Raw genomic sequence first — 26,438 nt, forward strand, 5'->3', positions numbered from 1 at the left:
TTCGTACACTCTCAACGCATCGCGCCTTCTCTTCTACCCTACAGGCAGCGGCGCGTCAAAAAGGTGAAGTATCGTACTCAAGTATGGTCTCAAGCACAGTATAATAGTATAGGGTCACAGAGCCACAAATGGTGTAAACTTTTTTTTTTTTTTTTAGAGTGCGTGTATGGGAGACGAGATCAGCCTCTAAAGTATAAACGTTTCTTACATCCTAAAGAAAAGATTGCACCTCTAAGGCTACTTTGTCCCCAAACAAGAATCGTCATCTATCTTGCGTGCCTTCCCTTTTTTAACGCCTCGCGCCCGGTATTTCAGGTATCGAATGTCTTGTGCGTTATCAACGTGACATAGCATTCTTGACGGGAAAGTAGCCAACACAGTTTCCAAGAACGGAAACGCATGCATGATGATGATTATTGTTTGGGGCCAAAATACGCCTCAAAAGATGTAAACTCTTTTTTTTAACCGTAGTTATGGCATGTTCAAACGCGCGCTCGTGTCGCACTGGGTATTCCGTCCAACGTTTCCGTCCGCCTCACCAGCAACAGAAATTCCGGTCATGTCGAGTTAAATCCCTTCATCACGTTCACAGAACCTTCTCCAGCGTAGAAGACGTCACGTCATATGCTGTAGACCGTGCCAGCCAAAAAAAAAAAAAAGCAAAGAACAGCATTCGCGGCAAGGAGGTTAAAGGAAAACTGTTTATTTAACCTCCTTGATTCGCGCCAAGCCAGCATGGCGACAAAATCAAATGGCTCGCAGAGAGCACCTCTGTGTATGCAATATGGCGACGCACTGGATATAATGGTTTACAAGATGCTGCCGAACTGCAGCCGAACCGTAGAGGCTCGATCGGTATGGTGCAGGTTTTTGTTTCTTCCCGATGCTTTGAAACACACTTTCAAACAGCGCTGAGCTACTGTTTTGGGGTTCCTTACACATGCAAAAGATGCCTTACTGGCCTCAAATGACACAAGAAGGTAGAAAGTAATAATTGCAGTGGGCTTCAGCGTGCTGTTCTTTTGCACAGTACCATCCAGTTTAGGGACTAAATTTTAGCTACCGTGCATTAGTTTGTATCTGCACAAAGGAATTCGCAAGAAAATATTGGATGCTAGCAATTAAACTGAAGGACTATTTTTTCCGTTTTAATTTTGCAACGAAACATCAGCGTCGGTATGTCCTGTGACGTCGATTCGGAAGCGTATTCTCGCATTTAGGCTGTTTTGACACAGGAAAATCATATTCTATAAACTTGCTATTGATAAGCCTCGTAAGTTCTTTACCAACAAACTAGACCCAAGCAAATGCTACGTCTGGGAGTTCATGCTACCATTACTGCTCTGGTGAGCCTTGGTGCACTGAAAGGTCGCAGCTGGCCAAAACAGCGGCGGCAAGCAGAGCGCTATGCTAAAGCTTCTGTCGTCGCGATTGCATTGTGCTACCAGTGACTCGTAAGCTTTGTTTCCGTTACATACTACTAGTGCACATGCAGCAAACAACGTTTGCGATGAAGCTGTAACACTGCGGATCTCTCTAAAGCAGGACACGTCCGCTAGCTAATAAAGAATTACACCATGTAATTGCAATTACAATCGCCTAGCATACTACGAGGACGTAGAACGGAGCGAATATTCAACGTCAGGCAAGCAGATGCAACGCAGTTTTTGCCAATTGTGCGCACAGAGTTAATATGAAGTTTTGAAACACTGTCAACAGAAAAAAAAAATTAAGTACGCACGAATGGCCAGTACATATTCTTTCGCAAGTTACGCCAAGTACCGCGCATATCGCACGAAAATGCCCGTGAAGGCATGTGAACGGTGCAGGCCTCGCTCACCAGCGCCCGATGAGGAGCACAGAGTGGAAGTATGGAATCAGAGGCATTGCACAAGACTTATTGCGTAGCTATCTATCACACCGCTCCCAATTTGTGGAAATCAACAGCATAAAATCAGATTCAGCAGACATTAGGTACGGCGTCCCGCAGGGTTCTATTTTAGGTTCTACGATTTTCCTGCTTTACATCAATGATATCGTGGCAATACCAGAAACACCCGATATTGTATTATATGCCGACGATACAAACGTTTTTTTCTTTTCTGATGACATATCTATTCTAATTACTCTTATTAACTGGTTAAATTCCCTTTCAGTGTGGTTATCGGCTAATCAGCTGAACCTAAATGTTAAAAAAACAAAGTGTATTGTTTTTACTCCTATTAACAAGCCAGTTAAGCTCGCATCTTTAATATTTCAATCGCAACTGCTTGAAAGGGTTTCCCAGTACAAGTTCTTGGGTGTACTCTTCCATGAAAATCTACGGTGGACGCATCACGTAAGTTATATTAAACGTAGCATAGCACGATTGGTATGCTGAATAAGCATCGCACGCTGTTACCTTAAAACTTTAGCGTCAGTTGTACTTTTCTACTATTCATTCTAGATTCCACTATTGTCTATTTATCTGGGGCGTCACTTCCAAAGCTAACTTGGAAACTCTATTCCGAATGCAGAAAAAGTGTGTTCATTTTATTCATAACCTATCGATGTACGAACATACCTCTGAGTGTTTTCACCAGGACAGTATCTTGAGTGTCAGTAGTCTATATCAACAAAAGTTACCCGAAAAAGCGTTTTTACAATTCATAAGTAATCATGGTAACTTTTTTCTATATACACTAATACCACAACTAATTACACTTTAAAAGCTAGGAACTTTATTAAGGCAAAAACCAGAACAAACTACGGCAGTCAGCTTTAAGAGTGGCAGATTTCTAATTTACTTAATGATGAGCATGCTTTTATTTGATATCATGCAAAATTCGTCAACCATTTCAATATTCAGAAAAAAATTGAAACTGTTTTTTCTTGATAATTGACGCCTGTTTTTCTAATTGATTTTCCTGCTTTTCGATTGATATGCAATTTAATGCGTTGCAAGACTTCTTGCTTCCATTTGGCTTTGGCCTTTCTGTATCTTTCTGTACCTACTTTATTTCTTCACTTGCATTATTTATACTTATTGTACTACATTGATTTATTGCACGTATAATTGAGTCATTCGTTTATATACATATATGTATAAGTATGTATATGTGTGTGTGTGTATTATGTGTATTTATGTATACATATTTTTTGCACTGTTGTCTGCTGTGCTCGTGGCGCCAGGAGCCTAGTTGGACGTGCATAGTCTCGCCTTTTGCTCCGGCGCCATGACAAGCTTGAATTGTCAAAATCGTGATAAACTTCAAACAATGCAGGCTTCGCGCGCACCAGCGCCCGATGAGGAGCGCAGGGTGGAAGAACACTTCTTTACTGCGGGTGGAGGGCCTTCGTGGAAGACTTGTGCACCACGGCGTACTCGGCGCCGTTGCGGCGCACGTGCTGCACGGCATCATCCGCGGGGTCGCCCTCGGCGCTCGTGACCAGGGGCACGTTCTCGTAGCAGTGCTGCTCCAGCTGCTCGAGCAGTGCCGAGCCGTCCCGCGAGGTGCGCACGAACGAGGCGACGGCGCGGAAGATGTCCTCGGCGTCGGCGGCGTGCCAGCTGAAGAGGCCCTCGCCGGAGGCCGCCTTGCGTCCTGCCTCGAGCGAGAAGGTGCCCGCCAGCAGGCCATACCGGCGGATGCTGTAGTAGGGCCACCAAAGCAGCGCCGCGCCCAGAGCGCCGCGCAGGCCCTGCTCGGCCAGCGTCACGCCCCGGGGCCCGACCAGCAGGAAGAAGGAGCCGCGCATGCCGCACCGCTCGCCGGCCTCCGTCGGCAGGGCACGCACCCGGAACACGTGCGCTGCGAGACAGAAAAAAAAAAAAAAAAAGGAAAAAAAATCTTCGCACACGTATGTCAAGCCTAGCATCAGACACCGAAGCTCTAAACAAGCGAGTTCTCATACCGTTCGGAAGTCCAAGAGGACTGGTTCGCCACTGTCCGAAATCTTCCTAGACTTTGGAAACGCTTCACTATGGCCGGTGCGATTCTTTCAATATACAGGAGTCTTTTCAAACGCTTCACTATATTCGCGAGCTCAGAGTTCTGACACCCTGGCCACATTACGGCCGCTTCGGGCCTGCAACGCAAGCTGCGTTCCTGGCAAATCTTTAGATGACATTGGATACTGACCATGCCGCCGCACCATCCCTCTGTCCTCTTCCGGCGCTTGAAAACTCTTGTGAAACTGTCCTTAACAGCTTCGCTAACATAAAGCCCGTGAAAAACACGGAGACGTATAGCTGAACACCGTAACGCTCTTGGTGTACAGAGAGTGACGTATGCATCAGTTTCGTCTCCGTGTTTCTAGCGATCTTTAATTATTTTAGCAATGCAGTGCGAACGAGCCCAATAATCCACGCTTAGCTTCGGTGCAAAACATTTCTATCAGGCTCGCATTACTTCCCTTATTCCACTTCTTCCGTGGCGTGGCGGGGCAAAATATGAATTAATTAAATTATGGGGCTTTACGTGCCAAAACCACGACGTGATTATGAGGCACGCGCCGTAGTGAGGGTCTCCGGAAACTTGTACCACCTGGGGTTCTTTAACGTGCACCTAAATCTAAGTACACGGGTGTTTTCGCATTTAGCCCCGATTGAAATGCGGCCGCCGAGGCCGGGATCCGATTCCGCGACCTCGTGCTTAGCAGCCGAACACCATAACCACTAAGCAACCACGGCGGGTGGGGGTAAAGAAATGAATGGACAGTTTCCAAAAGTCTGCGATTCGGCTGCACCTGCAAGGCTTCGTTCTAACGAAAAGCTCTCGTCCACGTAACCTCAAGGAACGGGATGCACGATGAATCGAGAACCAGAACGAGATATATCATCATCATCATCATCATCATCATCAGCCTAGTTACGCCCACTGCAGGGCAAAGGCCTCTCCCATACTTCTCCAACTACCCCGTCATGTACTAATTGTGGCCATGTTGTCCCTGCAAACGTCTTAATGTCATCCGCCCACCTAACTTTCTGCCGCCCCCTACTACGCTTCCCTTCCCTTGGAATCCACTCCGTAAACCTTAATGACCATCGGTTATCTTCCCTCCTCATTACATGTCCGGCCCACGCCCATTTCTTTTTCTTGATTTCAACTAAGATGTCATTTACCCGCGTTTGTTCCCTCACCCAATCTGCTCTTTTCTTATCCCTTAACGTTACACCTATCATTCTTCTTTCCATAGCTCGTTGCATCGTCCTCAATTTCAGCAGAACCCTTTTCGTAAGCCTCCAGGTTTCTGCCCCGTAGGTGACTACTGGTAAGACACAGTTGTTATACACTTTCCTCTTGAGGGATAGTGGCAACCTGCTGTTCATGATTTGAGAATGCCTGCCAAACGCACCCCAGCCCATTCTTATTCTTCTGGTTATTTCAGTCTCATGATCCGGATCCGTGGTCACTACCTGCCCTAAGTAGATGTATTCCCTTACCACTTCCAGTGCCTCGCTACCTATCGTAAACTGCTGTTATCTTCCGAGACTGTTAAACATTACTTTAGTTTTCTGTAGATTAATTTTCAGACCCACCCTTCTGCTTTGCCTCTCCAGGTCAGTCAGCATGCATTGCAATTGGTCTCCTGAGTTACTAAGCAAGGCAATATCATCAGCGAATCGCAAGTTGCTAAGGTATTCTCCATCAACTTTTATCCCCAATTCTTCCCACTCCAGGTCTCTGAATACCTCCTGTAAACATGCTGTGAATAGCATTGGAGATATCGTATCTCCCTGTCTGACGCCTTTCTTTATTGGGATTTTGTTGCTTTCTTTGTGGAGGATTACGGTGGCTGTGGAACCGCTATAGATATCTTCCAGTATCTTTACATATGGCTCATTTACACCCTGATTCCGTAGTGCCTTCATGACTGCTGAGGTTTCGACTGAATCAAATGCTTTTTCGTAATCAATGAAGGCTATATATAAGGGTTGGTTATATTCTGCACATTTCTCTATCACCTGATTGATAGTGTGAATATGGTCTATTGTTGAGTAGCCTTTACGGAATCCTGCCTGGTCCTTTGGTTGACAGAAATCGAAGGTATTCCTGATTCTATTTGCGATTACCTTAGTAAATACGTTGTAGGCAACGGACAGTAAGCTGATCGGTCTATAATTTTTCAAGTCTTTGGCGTCCCCTTTCTTATGGATTAGGATTATGTTAGCGTTCTTCCAAGATTCCGGTACGTTCGAGGTCATGAGGCATTGTGTATATAGGGCGGCCAATCTTTCTAGGACAGTGTTCCCACCATCCTTCAACAAATCTGCTGTTACCTGATCCTCCCCAGCTGCCTTCCCCCTTTGCATAGCTCCCAAGGCGTTCTTAACCTCTTCCGGTGTTACTTGTGGGATTTCAAGTTCCTCTAGCCTATTCTCTCTCACCTTATCGTCGTGGGTGTTACTGGTACTGTATAAATCTCTATAAAACTCTTCAGCCACTTGAACTATCTCATCCATATTAGTAACGATATTGCCGGCTTTGTCTCTTAAAGCACACATCTGATTCTTGCCTATTCCTAGTTTCTTCTTCACTGCTTTTAGGCTTCCTCCGTTCCTGAGAGCCTGTTCAATTCTATCCATATTATAGTTCCTTATGTCCGCTGTCTTACGCTTGTTGATTAACTTAGAAAGTTCTGCCAGTTCTATTCTAGCTGTAGGGTTAGAGGCTTTCATACATTGGCGTTTCTTGATCAGATCTTTCGTCTGCTGCGATAGCTTACTGCTTTCCTGTTTAACGGCCGGCGTTACCACCGACTTCTATTGCGCACTCCTTAATGATGCCCATAAGATTGTCGTTCATTGCTTCAACACTATGGTCCTCTTCCTGGGTTAAAGCCGAATACCTGTTCTGTAGCTTGATCCGGAATTCCTCTAGTTTCCCTCTTACCGCTAACTCATTGATTGGCTTCTTATGTACCAGTTTCTTCCGTTCCCTCCTCAAGTCAAGGCTAATTCGAGTTCTTACCATCCTATGGTCACTGCAGCGCACCTTGCCGAGCACGTCTACATCTTGTATGATGCCAGGGTTCGCGCAGAGTATGAAGTCGATTTCATTTCTAGTCTCACCATTCGGGCTCCTCCACGTCCACTTTCGGCCAACCCGCTTGCGGAAAAAGGTATTCATTATCCGCATATTATTCTGTTCTGCAAACTCTACTAATAACTCTCCTCTGCTATTCCTAGAGCCTATGCCATATTCCCCCACTGACTTGTCTCCGGCCTGCTTCTTGCCTACCCTGGCATTGAAATCGCCCATCAGTATACTGTATTTTGTTTTGACTTTACCCATCGCCGATTCCACGTCTTCATAGAAGCTTTCGACTTCCTGGTCATCATGACTAGATGTAGGGGCGTAGACCTGTACAACCTTCATTTTGTACCTCTTATTAAGTTTCACAACGAGACATGCCACCCTCTCATTAATGCTATAGAATTCCTGTATGTTACCAGCTATGTTCTTATTAATCAGGAATCCGACTCCTAGTTCTCGTCTCTCTGCTAAGCCCCGGTAGCACAGGACGTGCCCGCTTTTTAGCACTGTATATGCTTCTTTTGGCCTCCTAACTTCACTGAGCCCTATTATATCCCATTTACTGCCCTCTAATTCCTCCAATAGCACTGCTAGACTCGCCTCACTAGATAACGTTCTAGCGTTAAACGTTGCCAGGTTCATATTCCAAAGGCGGCCGAATATACACCGAATAAAACATTCACAGCTCAGTGTATTGTAAAGACATTTTGGGAAGACCAGGCTTCGTCGTCGGGTACGGACAAGCCTTGAGTCAGATACACAATGCGTCAGCTCGTCTTCAGATTCTCTCTCTCTCTCTCTCTCTCTCTGGTGCCCATGAACCGCATTCGGCGTGGCACGCGCGCTGCTGAGAACCTCTTTCTCGTTGGCGTCAATGCACCGCCCAGTATAGAATGCACCGCCCACAATGCACCGCCCACAATATTTGAAACTGGCTTTTCAACATGTACCTCGCACGCGGCGCTGTCTTCCAACAGTGTTTAATTATTGGCGAAGTACAGGTCAGGTCACATATAGGTACACAGGCACAGAAAAAGAAAGTGAAACAAATAATCAAATGTATCCTGTAATCAGCGGATGGGTACGCCACTTTGTAGATAACACGTTCTTGCTATTCACTAGGTACCACACAAAAAAAGAACATGGCTGAACATTAAACATTGTTGCAAGCTTGTCCCGCCTAAAGTGTAAGTTTGTAAAATCTGCAAGTATTAACCAAGCCAGCGACGCATTTGTGTTTCTAGTATTCCGAGCTGTGTCCATCTGCATCTTCACCAAACCAATTGGCACGAAATTAGGTACTTATGTTCCACAACGCTATAGTGCTGCTGTCTGCATCTCGTTTTTTGTCCTTTTCTGCGCCTGCATGCACTTGGGTGTGGGCTTTTTTTCTTCTTTCCTCTCTCTCTCTCTTAACAGAGAAGCTGTCTATGACTGGGATCTGGCGGATCACGTCCACGCGTAGATCAACAATTTTTCATACGTGGACCGATCCCGAAGATAGTGCAATACCGGCCCACCCGCGGCGGAGGTGAAGCAGGTGTTAAGCATTCCCCATACGTGGTTACATCCCGATGGTAGTGCAATACCGGGCCCACCCGCGGCGGAGGTGCAGTTCGCAATTAAGGGGCCCACATAGCTTCGCTGGTCATCCTTCTTCACAGAGTGGAAGGGCAATGAGTTTTTTTTCCCCAACAATTTCCATGCGTGGTTTGAATAGCCTTACTGTTGCGAGGCAACGCCGTTGTCCGCCCTCTTCACTTGTGTTCTGTGGGCGCCTAAGAGACTACGCTGGGGCTAAGACGGTTACGGAGTAAGACCGAAAGAGTCGATGAACTGAAGATTCGAAAGATTTTCAAAGTAATGGGATAATCAGCACTGTCACAAGAAACTGCGGTCGTTCGCATCGCGGCTTTCGGCATAGCGCTCATTCACGGCGCCTTCAACGTCAGTGAGCAAAGTGTCGTTCCACCACCGTCGTCACGCCGCTGTCATCGCGTCTGCACAGCAGTCACCACAAATTAGTGAATTAAGGGGAACACAATAAAATACTGGAGACTTACTTGAAGATGGCTGCTAACAACATACAACTGACTTCGTTTGCATAGAAGGCTTCATGCAAAAAAAGTGCATGCAAATAAAGGAAACACCCTCACTTACATCAATTCACTCGCAAAATTTGCTTAGCCACGCGCACATAATCCTAAAACCTACGAATTTACCAATACTATTATTTTGTCAGTCAAGTTAAATCGACCGTGAGACGAGTATATTCGTCTCTGAGCCTGGCAATGAAATCAGCTCAAGTGTGTGGTGAAATATAGCACGCTGGAAGCGTAGCCACTGCGGTCCCGTACCGATCATACATTGGCACTGTTCCCTGAGCTCTGTCCCCAAAGTGTCGGCTCTCAGAAACGTCGACTCTTCTAGCACTGTAGTATTTAAGGCTACGCGGAGGCCATGCCACTTTCTTGCACTGATATACACACGGCCATTAGGGTCATGAGAATCACATCAGTACTACATTTTCATTACGGGTAACACGTACGTCAAGCACAAAGCACTGCCTTCACCACTTGTCCGATGGCAGAGTGGTTGGCGTGCGCGGTGTATCCTTGTGTGCAAGCTAGCCAGTCATGGTTCAAATCTTTCTGCAGGACAAGTGCCTGAATTTGATTCCATCTTGGGCAATGCACGCGCAATTCTACATTCGGAATAATCTACCAAATGTCTACACTTCTCACATATAGAGACAATGCCACAAAAATATCGGTTGGGCGACTGATTATGTGTCGACCTATATATACGCGGTTTCACAAAATTCGTTAGAAATTCTTTAAGAATATATAGAGAAGAGATAATTTAGCGATTTCGTCGTCACTGCTTTTACCACGGCGACGTACATTTTAAGATGATTCGGTGTAATGTTTACATAATTAAAAAAAATCTAGAACTATTCAACCGAAAGAGGCACAGGATCGGCCCTAATTCGAGACCCGTCCGTCGTCCGAGTATTTCGTAAACTCTTCCAAACTTGCAGAAAGACGACGCTGCTAGTTTCTGTGGGGTAATGAATTTCGGTCAATTGCACCCAAGAAATGTAAAGTGAAATGCCGGAGAGCGCAACTGCCACGCCCACAGAAGACGCCTAGGAATGACGTAACCAGCTTCGTCTCCCCGTCGGGCGAGCATGAAACGAAAGAGATCGCGGCTTGATAAAGGCTCGAGCTCACGCTCGCGCGACGGTGAAGCGGAAACGATCATATCACTCACGTTTACGTTCCTCGAAATGAACACAAGTTATCGTCGTTCTCTCGCGTTCTGTCTTTGTCGTTTTAACGCTACTGAGTAAAGATAAACCAACTAGCCCCAAACTAATGCCTTGGACTAGCAGCGAATAGAGGGGAAAGCGTGCAGGACAGCACAGAGTAGTGGCGGTATAGCAGCTGATACCAGTTGCAGGCAGCGGGCACCGGAAGAAATCCCGAAGCGATAAGCGTCAGAAGGCGGAACTTCCGGCCTGCTCTCGCGCGGATCACGCTCCAGACGCGCTAGGCCAACACCTACTAAACGCTAGGCACCCAGCCACGCAGCCACGAACCGCGTTAGAAGCCCTGACGTCGCTCCTTGTGAAGCGCACCGCCGGAAGTTGGCGTTACTCCGCCATCTTGTCGGGGCAGATTCTCCTCTCTTGTTTACATTTCTCGCCTTAGGCGCGCAACCACACCGGGCTGCGCGGACGTGCGCGCGCGGTAGTGACCCGACCAACTGACCTAATCGCGGTGTATACCCTCGCGATACCGTTGCTCAAGTAATTTCGTCCGAGTATTGTGTTATAGCGTTGAAAGGAGCTCATAATGAACTCAGCCAGTTTAGGTAGTGAAGCCGGTCTCTCGCAACTTTTGCCAGCTTTTCTGAAAAATAAATTTGTGCTTTCTCACTGTACTGCAAGAATGCAAAGGCGATGGCCAGCAGTACACGCTTTACGCACATCACAAGCTAAGGCTAGCCTATCTGCAGTTTACGAGAACAAGCACGTACGCTGGTCATAGCTTTATAGAAATCGTTTTGCCTTATTGAACTAGTTTCGAGCTGCTGCTCTCCGCGGAGATGTGACAAGCCACAGCTCGCCGACGAAGAGGCCAGCCGAGGAGAGCGTCGTTACGCGTTTAAATACACTGACTGCAGCCTGAGGCATACTGTTCTCACGGTAAGTGAAGCTTCACGGAAACGAAGTTCTATGGTATCCTCGGGCCGGGCCAACGTGCGACCATCACTCGTTTGATGTACGCGCAGGTGTACGTTCTGTCGAGCCTTGTCAACTCTTGCGCCGCATTCGCGAACCTTCACTTCCCTGCGCCCATCGAGCACACAGATAAAACATCTGCGGTAAGGAGGGTTCGTCCCTTAATTACTCACAGCAGCTGCTGCTTTCCCATCCTTCCAGATGACTGTTCTACGTGCCACAAATGCATCGTGCGCTGTCAAATGCACGGACACTGCAGAGCTGTCACTGACCTGCAAGGCGTTTATCGTAGATATTCTGAAGCACAGCGGTTTCAGTCTGTGATAGCACTTTAGCATAAATCGACCGAAGACGGCAAATATATTTTCAGATTGTCCTTTATCCGTGACGTGGTACGTGGTGTATACTACTTTGCACGCTCGCTTCAAGTTTACTTCTTCCAGTCCCACCTGGCCACAACAACTGGCGGGATAGCACGGTCCAGACAACAACGCGGAACAAAACACGGAGACCAACGCGATCCTGCACACACGACACCTCTGCCACGGAACGAGACCCATGGGGCAGCACACGCATGACCACGCACTACAAAACTGCCATTGCCAAAAGATATGACGTGACTTCCTCCACACTTTTCTCCTAGCGCGCGAAGTGGGTAGAGGCCCTTCTCAGTTTTTTTTTTTCTTTTTCCCCTCCATGGAGGCACCCTACGCGTTAATACGCCGCACCCTCACAACCAGGGATTTCTCGCTGCACGCAAAATAATGCGACAAAGAGCGTGCAGGTGATTTCGGCAGCTTCTCCTCTCGAACCCCACCGGCCCGCACTCATGTCAGGAAGCACTCTCCGCTGGGGACAAGGACATGTACGATCACGGATTGCGATGCATCCTGTAGTCAGAAGGCGCTGGCCATTGCAGGGCTCAGAGGGAGAAGTCAGCGGAAGCTCTCAATAAAACACACACACACACACAGAGAGAGAGAGAGAGAGAGAGAGAGAGAGAGAGAGAGAGAGAGACAGCGGCATTCAGAAGTAGCGTGAATCAAAGCGTTTCCACATGTTAGGGTGCGCACGTGGGTTTGGGCGACAAGAAGGTTGGGGCGAGGGGGAAACGCGAATTAGGGTGTTATGTTGTAGTTCGTGCAGTTTCGTGCCATCCGTGCTCAACAAAAAAAAAAAAGGAAAAAAAAAACCTCTGAAAAAAAAAGAAAAAAGAGCGACTTTTACGGTGGGGTGACACGGGAGGCGTTGCGGTGCGATTTACGGGTGTGGGGAGCGTGCGAAAGTGGGTTTTACGTTGAGTTCAGTCCCCATCCCACCCCCCACCCCTACGAGTGTAAAATAGGCTATGAAAACGACAAACAAAATGTATCTGATGAAAACGTGTGTTCTCGATTTCATGAAAGACACCTACGGTCTCGAGTTTATATATCTCCTCTTAACACAACCCCAAACCACTTCGTACCACGTATCGCAGTGGTTGGATGCCGTAGACCCGTACGTTTTGTACTCCAAGCACCGGCCCATCTTGAGCATCCCCGCTGGCATCCCCGTATGATCACACTCTCCATGGGGTCGGTCTCTTTGAATGTGAGTGCACATACTACTCGCGTTAATAGCACACCTACTATAAAAAAGACAACTCGTACATTTGCAAACACACACAGAAAGAGAGAGAGACTTTCAACTATTTTCAACTGATGGTGCCTGCATTTCGGTACAGGTCACGCATTTGCACCTTCAATGTGACAATATGTTAAAAAAACACACCTAAACGCATGCAGCCCGAAAGCTTTGCTTCGTTTAGATTTATATATTGCGTTCGGTCTGCATTTTCTTTCTTTTTTTTTTGACGTGAAACGTCTTTAAAATTGATCAAAGGGGGTCGCTTGCTAATACCCCAGGTAACGAAAACATGTTATAGCATTCTCGCTTATATCTTTGCACCCGCAATAGACACGCCCCTTACATTGGCATCGTTGTGTGAAGAAAAAAAGTCGCAGTTTCACCCGATAGGCGAAGCATCAATTGCGATAGCAAATTAGCAGATAGCTACACGAAGTAAGAGTAATAGTCTTATCGGGCGTATGAACTTGTAAACATTCGCTTACTAAATTAACAAGCACGGCGTCACGCGCGCACAAGCAAACATGAACACATCTGACTCGATGACCACGGAAACTCGCTGTCAAAACGCTGGCGTGAGGAAACGCGGAAGCAGCAGCAGCGAGCGAAGTGTATTCGTGCTATCGCTTCAACGAAAACTTGGCGCCGAGAACACACAGCATGCACAAAGCTACGAGCCGCCGACGCACCTAGGCTGCCCCCAACGCAGATCGCTCTCAAGATACAGCGACCGCGCGCAGCCGCCACATGCGCAGTTGCAGTCGGAGACTAGCGTTGTGTGGACGTCGCGGCTCGTCTAAACGCCCCTTCCACCCTCCCCCCCTCCATGTTTGTTGAGGCAGTTTTTCCTCATCCTAAACCCTTTACCCCAGTTTCTTCCTTCTCTGCGTCGCGCGAAATAAACCTTCAGTTGAAAGTCAGCGTTGTGCTCGTCTCTTTATTGCGCCGTTTTTTACGCTGTCTTACAGCGAAGTTGTTTACCTCTAGCGCACGTTGCCTGCGCTTCTGTGGTTATTATAATGGTTATAACGCCACGCGCGTCGGAGGTGACGGCGCGGCTGCAGCAGCGGTTGCGGCAGATGCATGGGAGGTGCAGCCACCGCGGCGACGCTTGTGTGGGTGTATTGTGGTGCCGTAATAGCCTAAAAACAACTTCACTGGTAATCCGTCCCCACATGAATGTTGCGGCCCCAACATTTTGTTTTGTTTTGTTTTCAGTCTCCTTCTTTCATGCGATATCCACAGAGAAAGAATGGGTGGTGAGGCTATGGATCGGCAAGCCTGTGACCCGTCGATGAGGAGGATGTGCACAAGGTCGATGCAAACAGGTCGCGAAGCTTAGGGCGAAAAGCGGTTCAGAACAAACGGTCCCCGACTTCAGCAAGGGTGGTTATGGAAGCAGCTATTAAAGCGCGACTATGTGAGGAGGGAACAAACACTGGGAAAGAAATAAAAGGGGGTTTTAATTAAAGCGAGACGCAGTTTGATTCATTCAACGAAAATGAAATGTCTCATCAAGTTTATCTAAGCGTGGCGAGGAAAGAAAAAATCAACTCTATTTTTACTCTAACATTATCAATAACTACCTTTTTTCAGCGCCCACCATCAGAGGGGCGCTGATGGTGGGCGCTGCGTTGCATTGCGCTGCGTTACAATGCGTTGCATTGCGAGTGATAGCGGCGATGAAGCCGCTATCACGATGGGACCAGCACTCCACACACATAGCTTTCGTCGGCCTCCACAGTATGTTCTGTGCAGGGGTGCGATTTCGACAACCGTACGGCTGACCTTCTGCTGCATCGCTTTCGGTACTGAAAGCTCGAAACGCCCGTCAAGTCGAATGGCGAGGCATTTGAGTATGCAGCTCTAATGGAAGGGCACCAAAACAAATTTCGTGCCTTTGAGAATAAAATGACGTCACGTCTGTTTTTAACGGATATGGCGTCACATCAATTTTCCTTCCGCCGGAAGTGTTCCCTCCTCACACAGATGGCGCTAAGCCCCATGAACCGCCGAGGAATCACCATGTTTTCAATGTACGCGCCTCTATGGAAGCTTCGCTACCATGTATATTTACCGTGCGCCATTTTAGAAAGTGGCGGTGGGTACATCCTTTCAGAATGAAAAAAAAAAAAAACGCGAACTGGACACAGGCAGAAAGAAGGCCCGGGCACACACACATCCACTCACAGACACACACGCGCGCACGCGGTTTTTGTTTAGTTGTTACGGTCGGCGCAACGGTTGCATGATTTTCGGCAGATAGGCAAAAAAAGTTTTTCTAGTATGCTTATTCACTTATAGTTTTTCTTTTTCACTTAGCGCACTTAAGAAAAGCCCAGAAAGGTTACTCGAATAACGTCACTACCGATTAATTATTCGCCCATGTGGACATCATTTGCAAGAAAAACCAAAACACTCAATGAACTGATTAAACTAACTACATTAATTAACTTCTTAGTTAATCTTTTCGGCACATGTGTATATTAGAAAGTTTAAGGGAATCGCCATAAAAGTGTAGTCCTGTGTTTCTACATTTCAAAACCGAAATAATGTATACCGACATAACTGCAGGCATAAAATTACTCGCTCAATTTACCTGATTACGCACGCAGCACTGCCAAACGCGGATCGCAGTGGTACAGCCCTGTGACGTAGTAAGGCGGCGTAAAATGAAGCATGGGTATAGGGCGCGATAAAGCGGTACAGCTCGTCCCTGCGGCTGAAGTGTATGAAACCAATCAGGAGTTGAGCAAAGCGTCGATCAGAAAAATCGGGCAAAACTCACCCGACCATAATTCTGTCCAAGTATGCGAATATGTTTGCGTCATGTATGAGGCGTGAAGTGCAGCTGGGCCCCTCTCTTCCACTTCCCTCTGGACACGCTGCGCCTTCTGGCGGCGCCGCCGTGAAGTCCGCGCATACTGCAGTGGCGCACACCCTAGCCGGTGTCAAAGAGGTTCAACGAAGAGCGGCACACTTACCCACTGGCACGTACCCACGTGAACGGCTACATTTTAGACTGCACTACTTTCAGGATCGGCCCACATTTTTTAGACTGCAATATCTTCAGGGTCAGCCCACATTTTTTGGTGGAATAGGTGGATAGCTAGATAGGCGGAAATAAAACCGGTCTGACAATGCCAGGAATGCTATTCGCATTGATATGATCGTGGGAAGACGGAAGTGAGACGGCAGCTTCATATTACGCCACGTTTTTTACGCTATACGTGCACAGGGATTGTACAGAGAGCCGCGTTCCGCAGTGCCGCGAGCGTAATCAGGCAAAATTAACGAGTAACCTGATGCCAGTTATTTCGGTCTACATTTCGGTCCTTGAAATGTAGAAACACAGAATTAGGCTTTTATGGCCATTTCCTACAACTTTCCAACATAGTTGTAAGGTTGGCAGCTAGGAAGTTAATTAATGCAATTAGTTTATTTAGTAAATGGATTGCTTTGGTTTTTTCTTGGAAATGATGTCGGCCTGGGCATATAATTAATCTTTAGTGGGGTAATTTGAGTAATATTTGTAGGCTTTTTAAGAAGAACTGTTCAAAGCAAAAAAAAAAAAAAAGGAGAGAGAGAGAGAGAAAGGAATATATGTTATCATACACGCTCAATGTGTTCTAATTCATGCAGCTTACGAAAAGTGAAAAGCTGCATAAATTAAGTGTGAATGCTGATATACAGCGAAGATTACTACGAACAACGGCGATCGATTTACACCACCTGCGTAATGTTCATGGCCCAACCATTAAATGCGAACATACCTAGGTGTCTGAAGGAGCGCTTCAAGCTTTAAAAAACGCCACAAGTAACTGAGAGACAGAATGGTATTACTTAATTGTCACACACATTACAAATTAAAGCTTTTTTTTTCTTTTATAGATGACAAAGCGTCTTCCTCTTCCTTACCCCCCCCCCCCCCCCCCTCCTCAATAAAATCTGTTCGTGGCATCTCCCTGCAATACGCCGACCTCCCACAAGGTACGACGGGCCGCGACGCAGTGCAGGCACGGCGCGCTGCATATGTGTCTGTGCTCGCTAGCACGGCGCTTGCTCTTTGCAGGTGCCAGCGTTTCGCTCCGCGTATGGCTCGGCGAGCAGCAGCAGACAGCCATCGCTGTCACTGGACTTGCATTCCGGGCGAAACTTCGAATTCTTGTTTCCGTTTTAATGAGGCAGCATTATGCAGACCAAAACTGGGCAGTCAGCGTAGCACCCGGGCTTGAACCACGGGCTGACTTCGGGGGAAGAAAACACAACTTGTCAGAAAAATAATAATTAGGGCGGTGGATATTAGATTTTTAATTTTTAATCAGTTATTCGACTGCAGGGTGGGAAACGAAGCCTACGCGGCAGAGACGTGCTGCGACATAAAGGGGAATGCGAAAGGAGGAGAAGCGGGGTTTTTCTTGTTCTTTTTCTTTTTCTTGCAGGCACGGTAGCAGGAACGACAATTAGCTCGGATTGTCTGAAGTTGATCATGACAAATGTTATGCCGCGAGGCGACATATCGTTTTGATAGCATGTTTTAGTTTAGCGGTGTAAGCAGAAGATACTGTTTTCTCATTCAACGCGGTGAGTTGACAATTTATTTGCTCACAGAAAATTTAGAAGTAACTGCAAACGCACGCGTTCCAGCTTGGGGCATTCGACCTGCACACAGCACCGCTAAATTTTATACAACTGGTTCAATTCGTTTCCAAGTCATGCATTTACACTAATACAAGTCACTTTGCTCAAAATAAAACCCTCGCTAAATTTCGGAAACCTGTTGGAATAAACGCGACTTGGTCCGATTGACTGTTCACTTCTCACGTTTCACCAGGGTTCGCGGGTGTCTCCTGTGTTCCAAAGCCCGGGCCCTATATCTTGAACACTGCCTACTGCGAGCACGAATAAGCGCAAGTCATCGGACGCAAACGACCTTATCACACGGATAAGTTCACTAAACAGAATGGCACATCTCGACTCACAACTGGAACTCTCATTTGTTTTTATCCCAAATCACACGACCAGGTAACTTTACAGTTTTTAGCCTCGTTCGATCAGCGCACATGCAATATACGTATTTAGCGCCCGAAAGCCCGACTTACGTTACTGCCAATAAATATTGGGGGATGCTATGTGATATACTCCAACAGGGGTCGCAGTGCGGAGTTGTTTATATGAAGGTGGAAAACAGTCACGTATCGTAGCTGTAGCAGTGGAACAACGCCGCGAACAAGCGCTTGCACCTTTCGGAGAGGCCCACTTCCCTTAATATTTAACCTCCTGCTCTTTTGAAAGACTCGTCTTAAAATATATATATGATGCGGCTCGCTAGGCAGGCCGCACGCTCGCACGCACAGAGCAACAATTTCCGCGGTTTTGTCGCTGAAATCCTTGAGACCGATGAAAATATTGTTATTGGCAGCAAGGAATCTTTCGGCTTCGACAGGACATCTCGATTCAACGCCGCAAACGATCGAGAAACTTGAGCACAGTGTACCAAGCGAACGAGCCAACGTGACCCTGGATGTCGTAGCCATCTTTGTTTATTTAGGCAGCGTCGCCAGCACAAGTGACCGTTTCTGGAGTTGCCAACAGCCCGGGCGTGGCTGCGCATGACTGTATGCGCGGCTGGGCACATGCGCGGCCCGCGCGGCCTATCTTGGAGGTAATCTGGTAATGGTTGGTGGCTTCATGCGCGCAGTCTTCCCGCGCGCATAGCGTTGGAGGTCGCGTAATCGCAAGTTTCGGTGACGCTTTGAAGTGATCGACGGTAAGTAGGAAGCGTTTGCTCCCCACTGTCTACCTGCCGGCATGGCTTGAGCGATGTCGCACCTATAACGCCCGTTACTGTGTGTGGTAACGTGCAGGAGGTGCGACTTCGCTAAAGCCATGCCGGCAGGCATTTATTGACAAGCCTGGGGTACAGCACCACAGATCCACCCTCACTTCCAGAAGGTGTGCCACTGTGGTGCCACATCGTAATTACAGACGGGAAACCGCTACTAACGAATATAGGCCCGCAACAAAAAGGCAGACGGCTTGCTTATACAAAGCGTCATCTCCGGCACATACAGCAACCTGCTCCACACGAACGTGCTAGATACACTGTCACCGCCTTACCACCCCCCCCCCCCCAAAAAAAAATAAAAAAAAAACACCAGTCAGCGTAGGTATATGCTTCTGCTTGGTACAGCTGCACCAACTGCGAACGCGGCCGACAACTGCATTTATACACGTTCGAATATTCTGAGCAGTACTCAGGCAGAGGTGCAAGCAATCTACGACTACGTGCACGTGGCACTGGTGTCTGCAAAAAACGCGACAATTCTCATTCACAACATTTAAGCGGACTCGCAGCCGGAATTTAGACCGTGTGCCAACATTCTATATGGCGACGATCTACTACGAAATCTCCGACAAGAGGTCACCCACCAACGAAGTCTCGGACACAGAGTGATAATCAAATGGATACTTACACACAGCGGGATCCCTGGCAATGATGTGGACTACAGTCTTGCGCACGCGAGTAACCATCCATGTTACCTGACTCCACGCCATTCATTACTCTACCGTATACCTTCGAGCTGCAAAAAGCCAGGGCAAAACGCACCGCCTATCTGGCTGCTGTCGTCAACCGTATACCCCCCATCCCCACCCAAAACTCTCTCGCAAGGATGCTGTGGTCATCAGGCGTATCCAGACAGGAACACTGCTGACCCCGTTTCTACTCAGTCGATTCCGACGCAATAGAGAGTCAGCATCGACAGCTAAAATCTGCTTTCAGTGCCAGCATCGGGTTGATCTGGACTACGTGCTCTGGCATTGTCCAGTTTACAGCGCGGTTCGGACCAAAGCGCTCTCCAGCATACAGCGGGGCTCATTGCCAACATCACACATGGGCGTGTCCAGCGCCATCATCATCGCCAGAGCACGCGATAGAACTGTGGAGCACTCTCAAGTGTGGCGCACACCCATGAGGCCCGGCGGCAACCGGTGATGGACCGACTGCGTGGCGTCTCTAAGCAAGACAGGTCGTCCGATCGGATCCACGCCACACTTGTTGCTTCCGAGATCACTCAAGAATTCGGAGATAGCTGACTGCACCTCCATTAACCGCCATCGCTTCTCCAACGCAGCGCATAAGAGCGCAAATAAGTGGAATAAACGAGTTACCAACCGACCCACCAACCTGCGCTCTTCATCACATACAGTAAGGTCGGTGCATGTTTGCTTCTACGCACGTGACACCATGCTTGTTAATTTATATTAGTAAGCGAACGTTTACTGCAATTTATATGGCCGATATAAGATTGTGTAGTTGTGCGCTGTATACCTGCCTGGCTAACACGGCTACCAATACAAATAGGGAGGTGCCGTAAATGGTTAAAGCGTAAACCAGACCTAGAGGCACGGCCGAAGCGAAACCGCCTTTGTGTTTATGACAATGCAACCGAAGACAGAATGATGTGCAAACGAGAGGCCAGGAATTATAAAAACGAAATCTGGTCTATTTATTGTTATGCAGTAGGGTAAAAAAAAGGACAAAAGTCTGGACATGTGGCCGCCTCTACTGGGTCAAATCGGGACCCGGAATATTATTTACTCAAAAGTCGGGACTGTTACGCTTATATTGAGACGGTTGGTAATCCTACAGCGAACCAGCCAGAAGTGATAGCTGGTCTCCTAGAAGCGAATTACATGCGTCATCCACGAAATGTGTTTGTGCGCCGGGGTGAGCGCTGTTGCGATTTTGCTTGCGATTTCGCAACTTCGACGTCGCAGACGTGGCAGGACAAGCCTGCGAACTCCTCGTGCGTGGATTTCGATGTTCGCAGTGTTCAATTTCGTCGCGAAATCGTTCGTGCGGCGTGGACGGAAAACCACTAACGTGGATCGTCAGGCACGTCACGGTGACATGCCTGTTTATTTATTTATATATATATATCTTTTAATTCTGGCGGAGCCAGAGGGTTCCTGAAATAAGGAATTCTCCAACCTAGGGTGAACCAGGTCCTGACTTGTATTACGTTTCAGAAAATAAAAGTTTATTTCTCTCTTTGGTGGAGTAATAAGGTCCCCAAACCAGAAAAATAAAGAAATAAGAAAAAATAAAGCAGGAAGAAGAGAAAACATTCTCGAGAACAGTTTCTACGTTTGTTTCACTTAGTTTTCACCGAAGTGGACTGAATAAGCCTACGCCAACAATAATACAGTCTCCCACTAGGTACTCAGAAATGCGAAAATGCATTGAAATGCTGTGATCGGTGCTGTATATAATATGCTGTGATCGGTGCATGTTTACAAACGAGGACGCGAAGTCCGAATGTGGGTGTGTGGCAGCTCCGAAAAACGCAGTACAACATCGTTCCACGTGAGGCGAAACCACTTGAGCGGCGCGTCCCGCGCAAACATTAAACGACTATAAAGCCAGTTTTAACATGGCGCGAACTTGATTGCGTTTTCGCGGTTGCCGCAAATGGGCCGTCGCACCCTTCGTGCGTGCGATTTTGCGATGTTCGGAGCGCTGAACTTCTCTGCGAAAACGCACATGCGGCGAGGACGGGGAACCAATCACAACACGGAACGTTGGACGCGTCACTGTGGTCTGCCTACTTAATTTCTATTTCGATAAAGTAACGCACTCAATGACAAAAAAAAAAAAAAAGAACTTTCACGAAAACAGTTTAAGTTGTTTTACTTTGTTTTCATCGAAGCGAATTGACGCCAAGAATATTCAATCGTCTGTTAGGTGCTCGTAAATGCGAAAATCGCAGCTGCCGCGCTCGGTGCATGTGAAACGGAAATGCGAAGTCCGCGTTTGCGGAAATCGTGACTGCGAGAAACTCAGCGTAAAATCGCGCCACGTGAGACAGACTTCACTTTGGTAATACTGTCATCACACCAAAACATTTTAACACCTTTACGGGTGTATAAAGGGTGCTAGTTTGTCCTACAGCTGACACCCTCACAGAACGAGTCGTACAAATGAAGATTTACCTTTTCGTGACTTTTTGCGGCATGTAAAAATAGCGATAATCGCGACAGACGATACGAAAAGTGCATTAAATAAACTTTCATAGCTATCGCTGTCAAATTCTCGCGTCAGCTATTTCTGTGCGCCGCGGGTGGTCAGAATATTACAATTTTCAACTACGTCTCTTCTCATCGCACGTGTAGTTAAACTAGCTCTCCGTGTGCAATAAATTTTATTGCGATAGCAATTATATGGACGCTCCAGGCGCACTTATGTCGTCGGCGTCGCCGTGATCTTCCATGTAAAGTCTGCGGGCGATATCACCGTTGCCGCGCGCCCTACGCAAGTGAGGAGCCGACGTTCGCGGCTCAATCTGACCCGCGCGAAAGGGAGGGAAGCGAAGAGGAAGCGCGCCCTCTTCCGTCGCGCAGGAGGCACCCAGCGTTGCGAGGTGCCGGGGGGGGGAGCGAGGGGGGCGGCACTCGACCCCGGCCGCGACTGCTCATGTGGCGGCCGCGCCCGATGCTGCGCGCGGTCGCGCGCGCCCGTATCTTGAGAGCGATCTGCGATGCGGGCAGAGTCTACGCTCTTTGTGCGTGCTGCGTGTACTCGGCGCTCAGTTTTGTTGAAGCGACAGACACCACAAAGGTCACTTCGCTTGCTGCTGCTGTGAAGTTTCCTCACGCCAGCGTTTTGACAGCGAGTGTCCGCGGTCATCGAGTGTAATGTGTACATGTTTGTCCAGTTTATACGGCCGATAAAGCTACTATCCTTACTTCGTGTACCTTTAGAGTTATGCGCACTGCTCACTTAACTGCTCAATAATGACAATTACGTAGCGACACTCCTTTCACTACATGTTTTATCAATGTAACGGCATCACACACTATGATGTGCCAACGTGCGGGGGAGATAACGAGTTTCAATGCGTTTTCATGTGCGGGTTCAACTCCACGCGCGCGGACTCAAATCTACCTGATTGTGCATGAACCACTGTATTGACGCTACAAGGCAAACACAAACATACCTTCAGCGACGCTTCATATGTCCACACGGCTGCAATTACACGGTAAACAGAATTTCGAGCCTTGCACACAGATGTATATGCAATGATCCGTGCCATAATCGCGTGGCCGCAGCTGTCGCCGCGCACACAAGCAGCCACCGAGAAAGCGTCACGACACAACTACACACAGCTCTCGCAAACGACCGGCCACGCACGGTGGCCAACTTGAACTGTGTGCCGTTAAATCGGTCTGGCTAGGCCGCGGCACTATTACTTAGCAAGCTCATGTTTACTGCAATTCATATTGCTCCTAAAGCTGTTAGCCTTACTTCGTATAGCATTCCAATGTGTTGCTGTCGCATTCTTTGCTTCGCCCCCGCGGCCAAAATGACTTTTTTACAGCCCTAAACCTAAGGGTGTTAGCCAAATGACAAACCAACACCCTAGGGTGTTCTTTTTTTCTTTTCTTTTTGAGTGCCGCATGGCAGTATAAACTAAAGCCCCTCCATACACGTTTCCGCCGACCAGGTTGCGGCGGTAGCGCGCGTGGATGCAGGGGCTTTAGTATAAACTAATGAGCTGTCGGCCACTTACGAGCATCCAGAGATCCGTACAGGGTGTTCTCCTCCTCCACGATGGGCGAATCCTGCACCGCTGAAGTCGCGACAGCCTGCTGTCCAAATGTGACGCCTCTGATCGCCTCGATCCACTCTGTCATCTCGCCGAAGGAGTCGGCGGAGAACTGCTGGCTCTGCGTCCGAGTGTGCACCTGCGAGGCGACACGTGCCTCGTCGTGTGAATAGAGACAACCCAATCAAAAGCACTAGTCTAGCCACCGTAGCACTAGTATACCGGGTGTTTCAGCGAATGCTAAAGAGTTATAGATCCCCCATGACGGCTCAGTGGCGATGGCGTCTTCCTACTGAACACGAAGTCGCTGGCTCGACCCTCGGCAGCAGCAACAACGTTCCGATGGTGCTAGAATGCAAAAATGCTCGTGTACCGTGCTTCAGGCGCACTTCGAAGAGCACCCATCCTTTTTTTTTTTTTTTCTTTCTTTCACGCCATTTCTCACAGCCCACGAGTTGCTTTGGTAATTTATACCAAATTATTTTAATTATTAAAGACAGTACGGATGATGACGAAGTTCTCTCTCGCTCCTTATCTTGACGACGCGTTATTGGCGCTGGCGGACGCCAGAAAGTGGGCGATTATCACCTATAGCTAACTAAGGAGATTTCACTAAAGGAACGCCAATGGCATTTTATCTCAAGTTCACAGACAATGTTAGAGATCAGGCTCGTTGCTATTCCATGACCAAACTCCTTAGCGCAGAAACAGTGAACGATACAGGGTTGTGTATGACGTTTCCCCCGTCTCATTTACCGTTACCGCCCGCTGTATTTCGTTTGCAGACAATCGCATCAAAATAGATGCTACCGTCGGGCTAGCACCGAATGGGTTCCATTTCGCAAGTGCAAAATGCTTCGTAATTAACTGAAAAACTTATTGACTTTAGTGAAGTATAGTAAATACTCATCATCACCAGCCTATTTTATGTCCACTGCAGGACGAAGGCATCTCCCTGCAATCTCCAATTACCTCTGTCCTGCGCCAACCGATTCCAGCTAGCGCCTGCGAATTTCTAAACTTCATCACCCCACCGAATGGGTTATAGAATGGGTGCCAAGGGAAGCGCAGTCGAGGACGGCAGAAGACTACCTCAGAATTAATGGGTAGACACTGATATGAATGGGCAATTTCCGATGTCTATTGGCGGAAATAATGTACCGCTGAAGAAAGTTAAAGCTTTGTCTTAACTGGCCCTACTTCGAGGCCGCTGTACAAGAACGCAACGCACACATCAACGCGCTCGCGGTTGTCTACATAGCGTGACCATGAAAATTTTGGAGGATTCATTTTGCCACACTGTGCCTGACGTTTCCGTCAATGCGAGCGAGTCTGGAAAGTGGCACGTACGGAGTTGCTTCGTTTCTAGGGCGGCAGCAGCGCATTCGATTGACTCCGCTATAGAGTTGCTCACCTCGAAAACGTTGGGCTGGTGCTTTTGCAACGCGGGCACGACCTTAATGCAGTCCTCCAAGGTGATGCACTTTTGCTGGGCATGGCGAGAGAAGCTCTCCTCCGAGTCATACACCTCAAGCCGCTTCACGCCGTGCCGGCTGCTATCGTACAGGGCGCAGTACTTGTGCAACCACGACTTCTGCAAGGGCAGCAAGATCAGACCCTGCAGGTGAATGTCTACTGTCCAAGTTCGAGCTTATTTGTATAGCCGGTGTTAATTTGCTGATTTATGACGATTATGACTTGTCACAAATGAGAACTTGGGCTATAATCTAGTTACAATAGTTGCAGTTCTACGTGGGACTGACCGGTACAGCCGGTGCGGCGAAACTGCCGAAAGGAAAATGAGCGGACCACGTGGTCATTATCTCCGTGACACAGCATGTGCGTTCGCACAACTGAGACCAAAAGAAAGCAGAACACGCTGCTCAGATCGACGCGGCGCGACAAAACAGCGAGAATCAAAAAACATATATATGCAACGCTGGTACGCTTTTGGCTCTTCGACGGGGTTCCGCGTGCACAGATTCTATGATCCGTGTCGGTGCAGTTATACCTCAGAAGCGCGCCAGTATTACGGCGAATCCAACTAGTGTAGGTCGCCACACGCGATGTACACAACGTACGATCGAGTCGCCAGGCCAGCGGACACGGGGGTAAAGCGAAACGAGTGCGATAAACGGAAGCAAAGCACACCGACACGCGTCTCTACCTTGAGGAATCCCTGGTGGAGGACGTGCAGGTAGCCAGTCTTGGCGGTTTCCTCGGTGCCCATATCACCATCGTGCACGGCGGCCGTGTGATGCGAGCGCAAAAGCAACGGCGACCACGCGAGGAAACACCCTCCGGATGTGGAAGACGTCAGTGGACGGGGGACGTTGCGGCGGCGCCCGCGCCGATTGCGGAAGTGTGCCTCTGAAATTCGCCCGCCTTTTGTCTATGCGTTGGTTGGCCGTCGCAGCGGCTCCGCGCGCACAAGTGCGTCGGCGCCGCGGGCGCCGCCGCCGAAGTGGGTGAACTGAGTGAAGCCGCTAAAAAAAAAAAAAAATAAAAAAAAAATAAAAAAAAAGGGTGGGGGGGGGGGGAGCTGTAGCAAGTCGTGATGGCCGCAAGCAGTAGGTCGTTTCAGCCATTTCAGTGCTTAGTTTCGATCGCCTGTTCCGTTCGCGGCATGCAGTTTCTGTTTAGCTGCCGTGAGCGCCACACATGCTAACGCGCATGTACGGTTGCGCAAAATGGAATATTTTCCGGCAACGACCCCGTCCTCTCCTTTCAATGTTCAACACATGTATAGTCGGATGTACCACCGCATCTGATTCGTACATCGCATCTCTACACCCGAATCATAAGGCTAATTAACTGTTTAATTAATTACTTTACACCAGATATTTCAATGCACGAATTACAGCCGCTGAGTTCGCACAGCATAGCCACTTGGTACGAATTCTCTGGGCATCACCAGTTCCGAGATATTAATTTTAA

The 26,438-nt window shown here is 48.1% G+C and overlaps 1 protein-coding gene across 3 annotated transcripts; it reads right to left on the bottom strand.

The window, feature by feature from the left end:
- Nucleotides 1-689: 689 nt before the first annotated feature.
- On the bottom strand, nt 690-26,011 carry LOC126545526 (docking protein 1-like). 3 transcript variants are annotated; one of them, XM_050193437.2, is made up of 4 exons: nt 25,669-26,011; nt 24,916-25,119; nt 23,466-23,640; nt 690-3,791 (listed from the first exon to the last, which is right to left on the bottom strand). In XM_050193437.2, the coding sequence occupies exons 1-4, from the start codon at nt 25,729-25,731 to the stop codon at nt 3,316-3,318; spliced, it is 918 nt and encodes a 305-aa protein (XP_050049394.1). In that variant the 5' UTR covers nt 25,732-26,011; the 3' UTR covers nt 690-3,315. The 3 variants fall into 3 exon arrangements, with proteins under 3 accessions (XP_050049394.1, XP_050049395.1, XP_050049396.1); XM_050193438.2 differs by having other exon boundaries at nt 24,916-25,095; nt 25,669-26,010; XM_050193439.2 differs by lacking the exon at nt 24,916-25,119.
- Nucleotides 26,012-26,438: the final 427 nt, after the last annotated feature.

Source organism: Dermacentor andersoni, chromosome 1 (assembly GCF_023375885.2).
Source record: "Dermacentor andersoni chromosome 1, qqDerAnde1_hic_scaffold, whole genome shotgun sequence".
Lineage (NCBI taxonomy): Eukaryota > Metazoa > Arthropoda > Arachnida > Ixodida > Ixodidae > Dermacentor > Dermacentor andersoni.

Coding starts and splice junctions, on each gene's coding strand:
- LOC126545526 (XM_050193437.2), bottom strand. CDS start 25,731: ATGGGCACCGAGGAAACCGCCAAGACTGGCTACCTGCACGTCCTCCAC. Junction 25,120..25,668: donor TCCACCAGGGATTCCTCAAG/GTAGAGACGCGT, acceptor ATTCACCTGCAG/GGTCTGATCTTGCTGCCCTT. Junction 23,641..24,915: donor ACCAGCCCAACGTTTTCGAG/GTGAGCAACTCT, acceptor GTCGCCTCGCAG/GTGCACACTCGGACGCAGAG.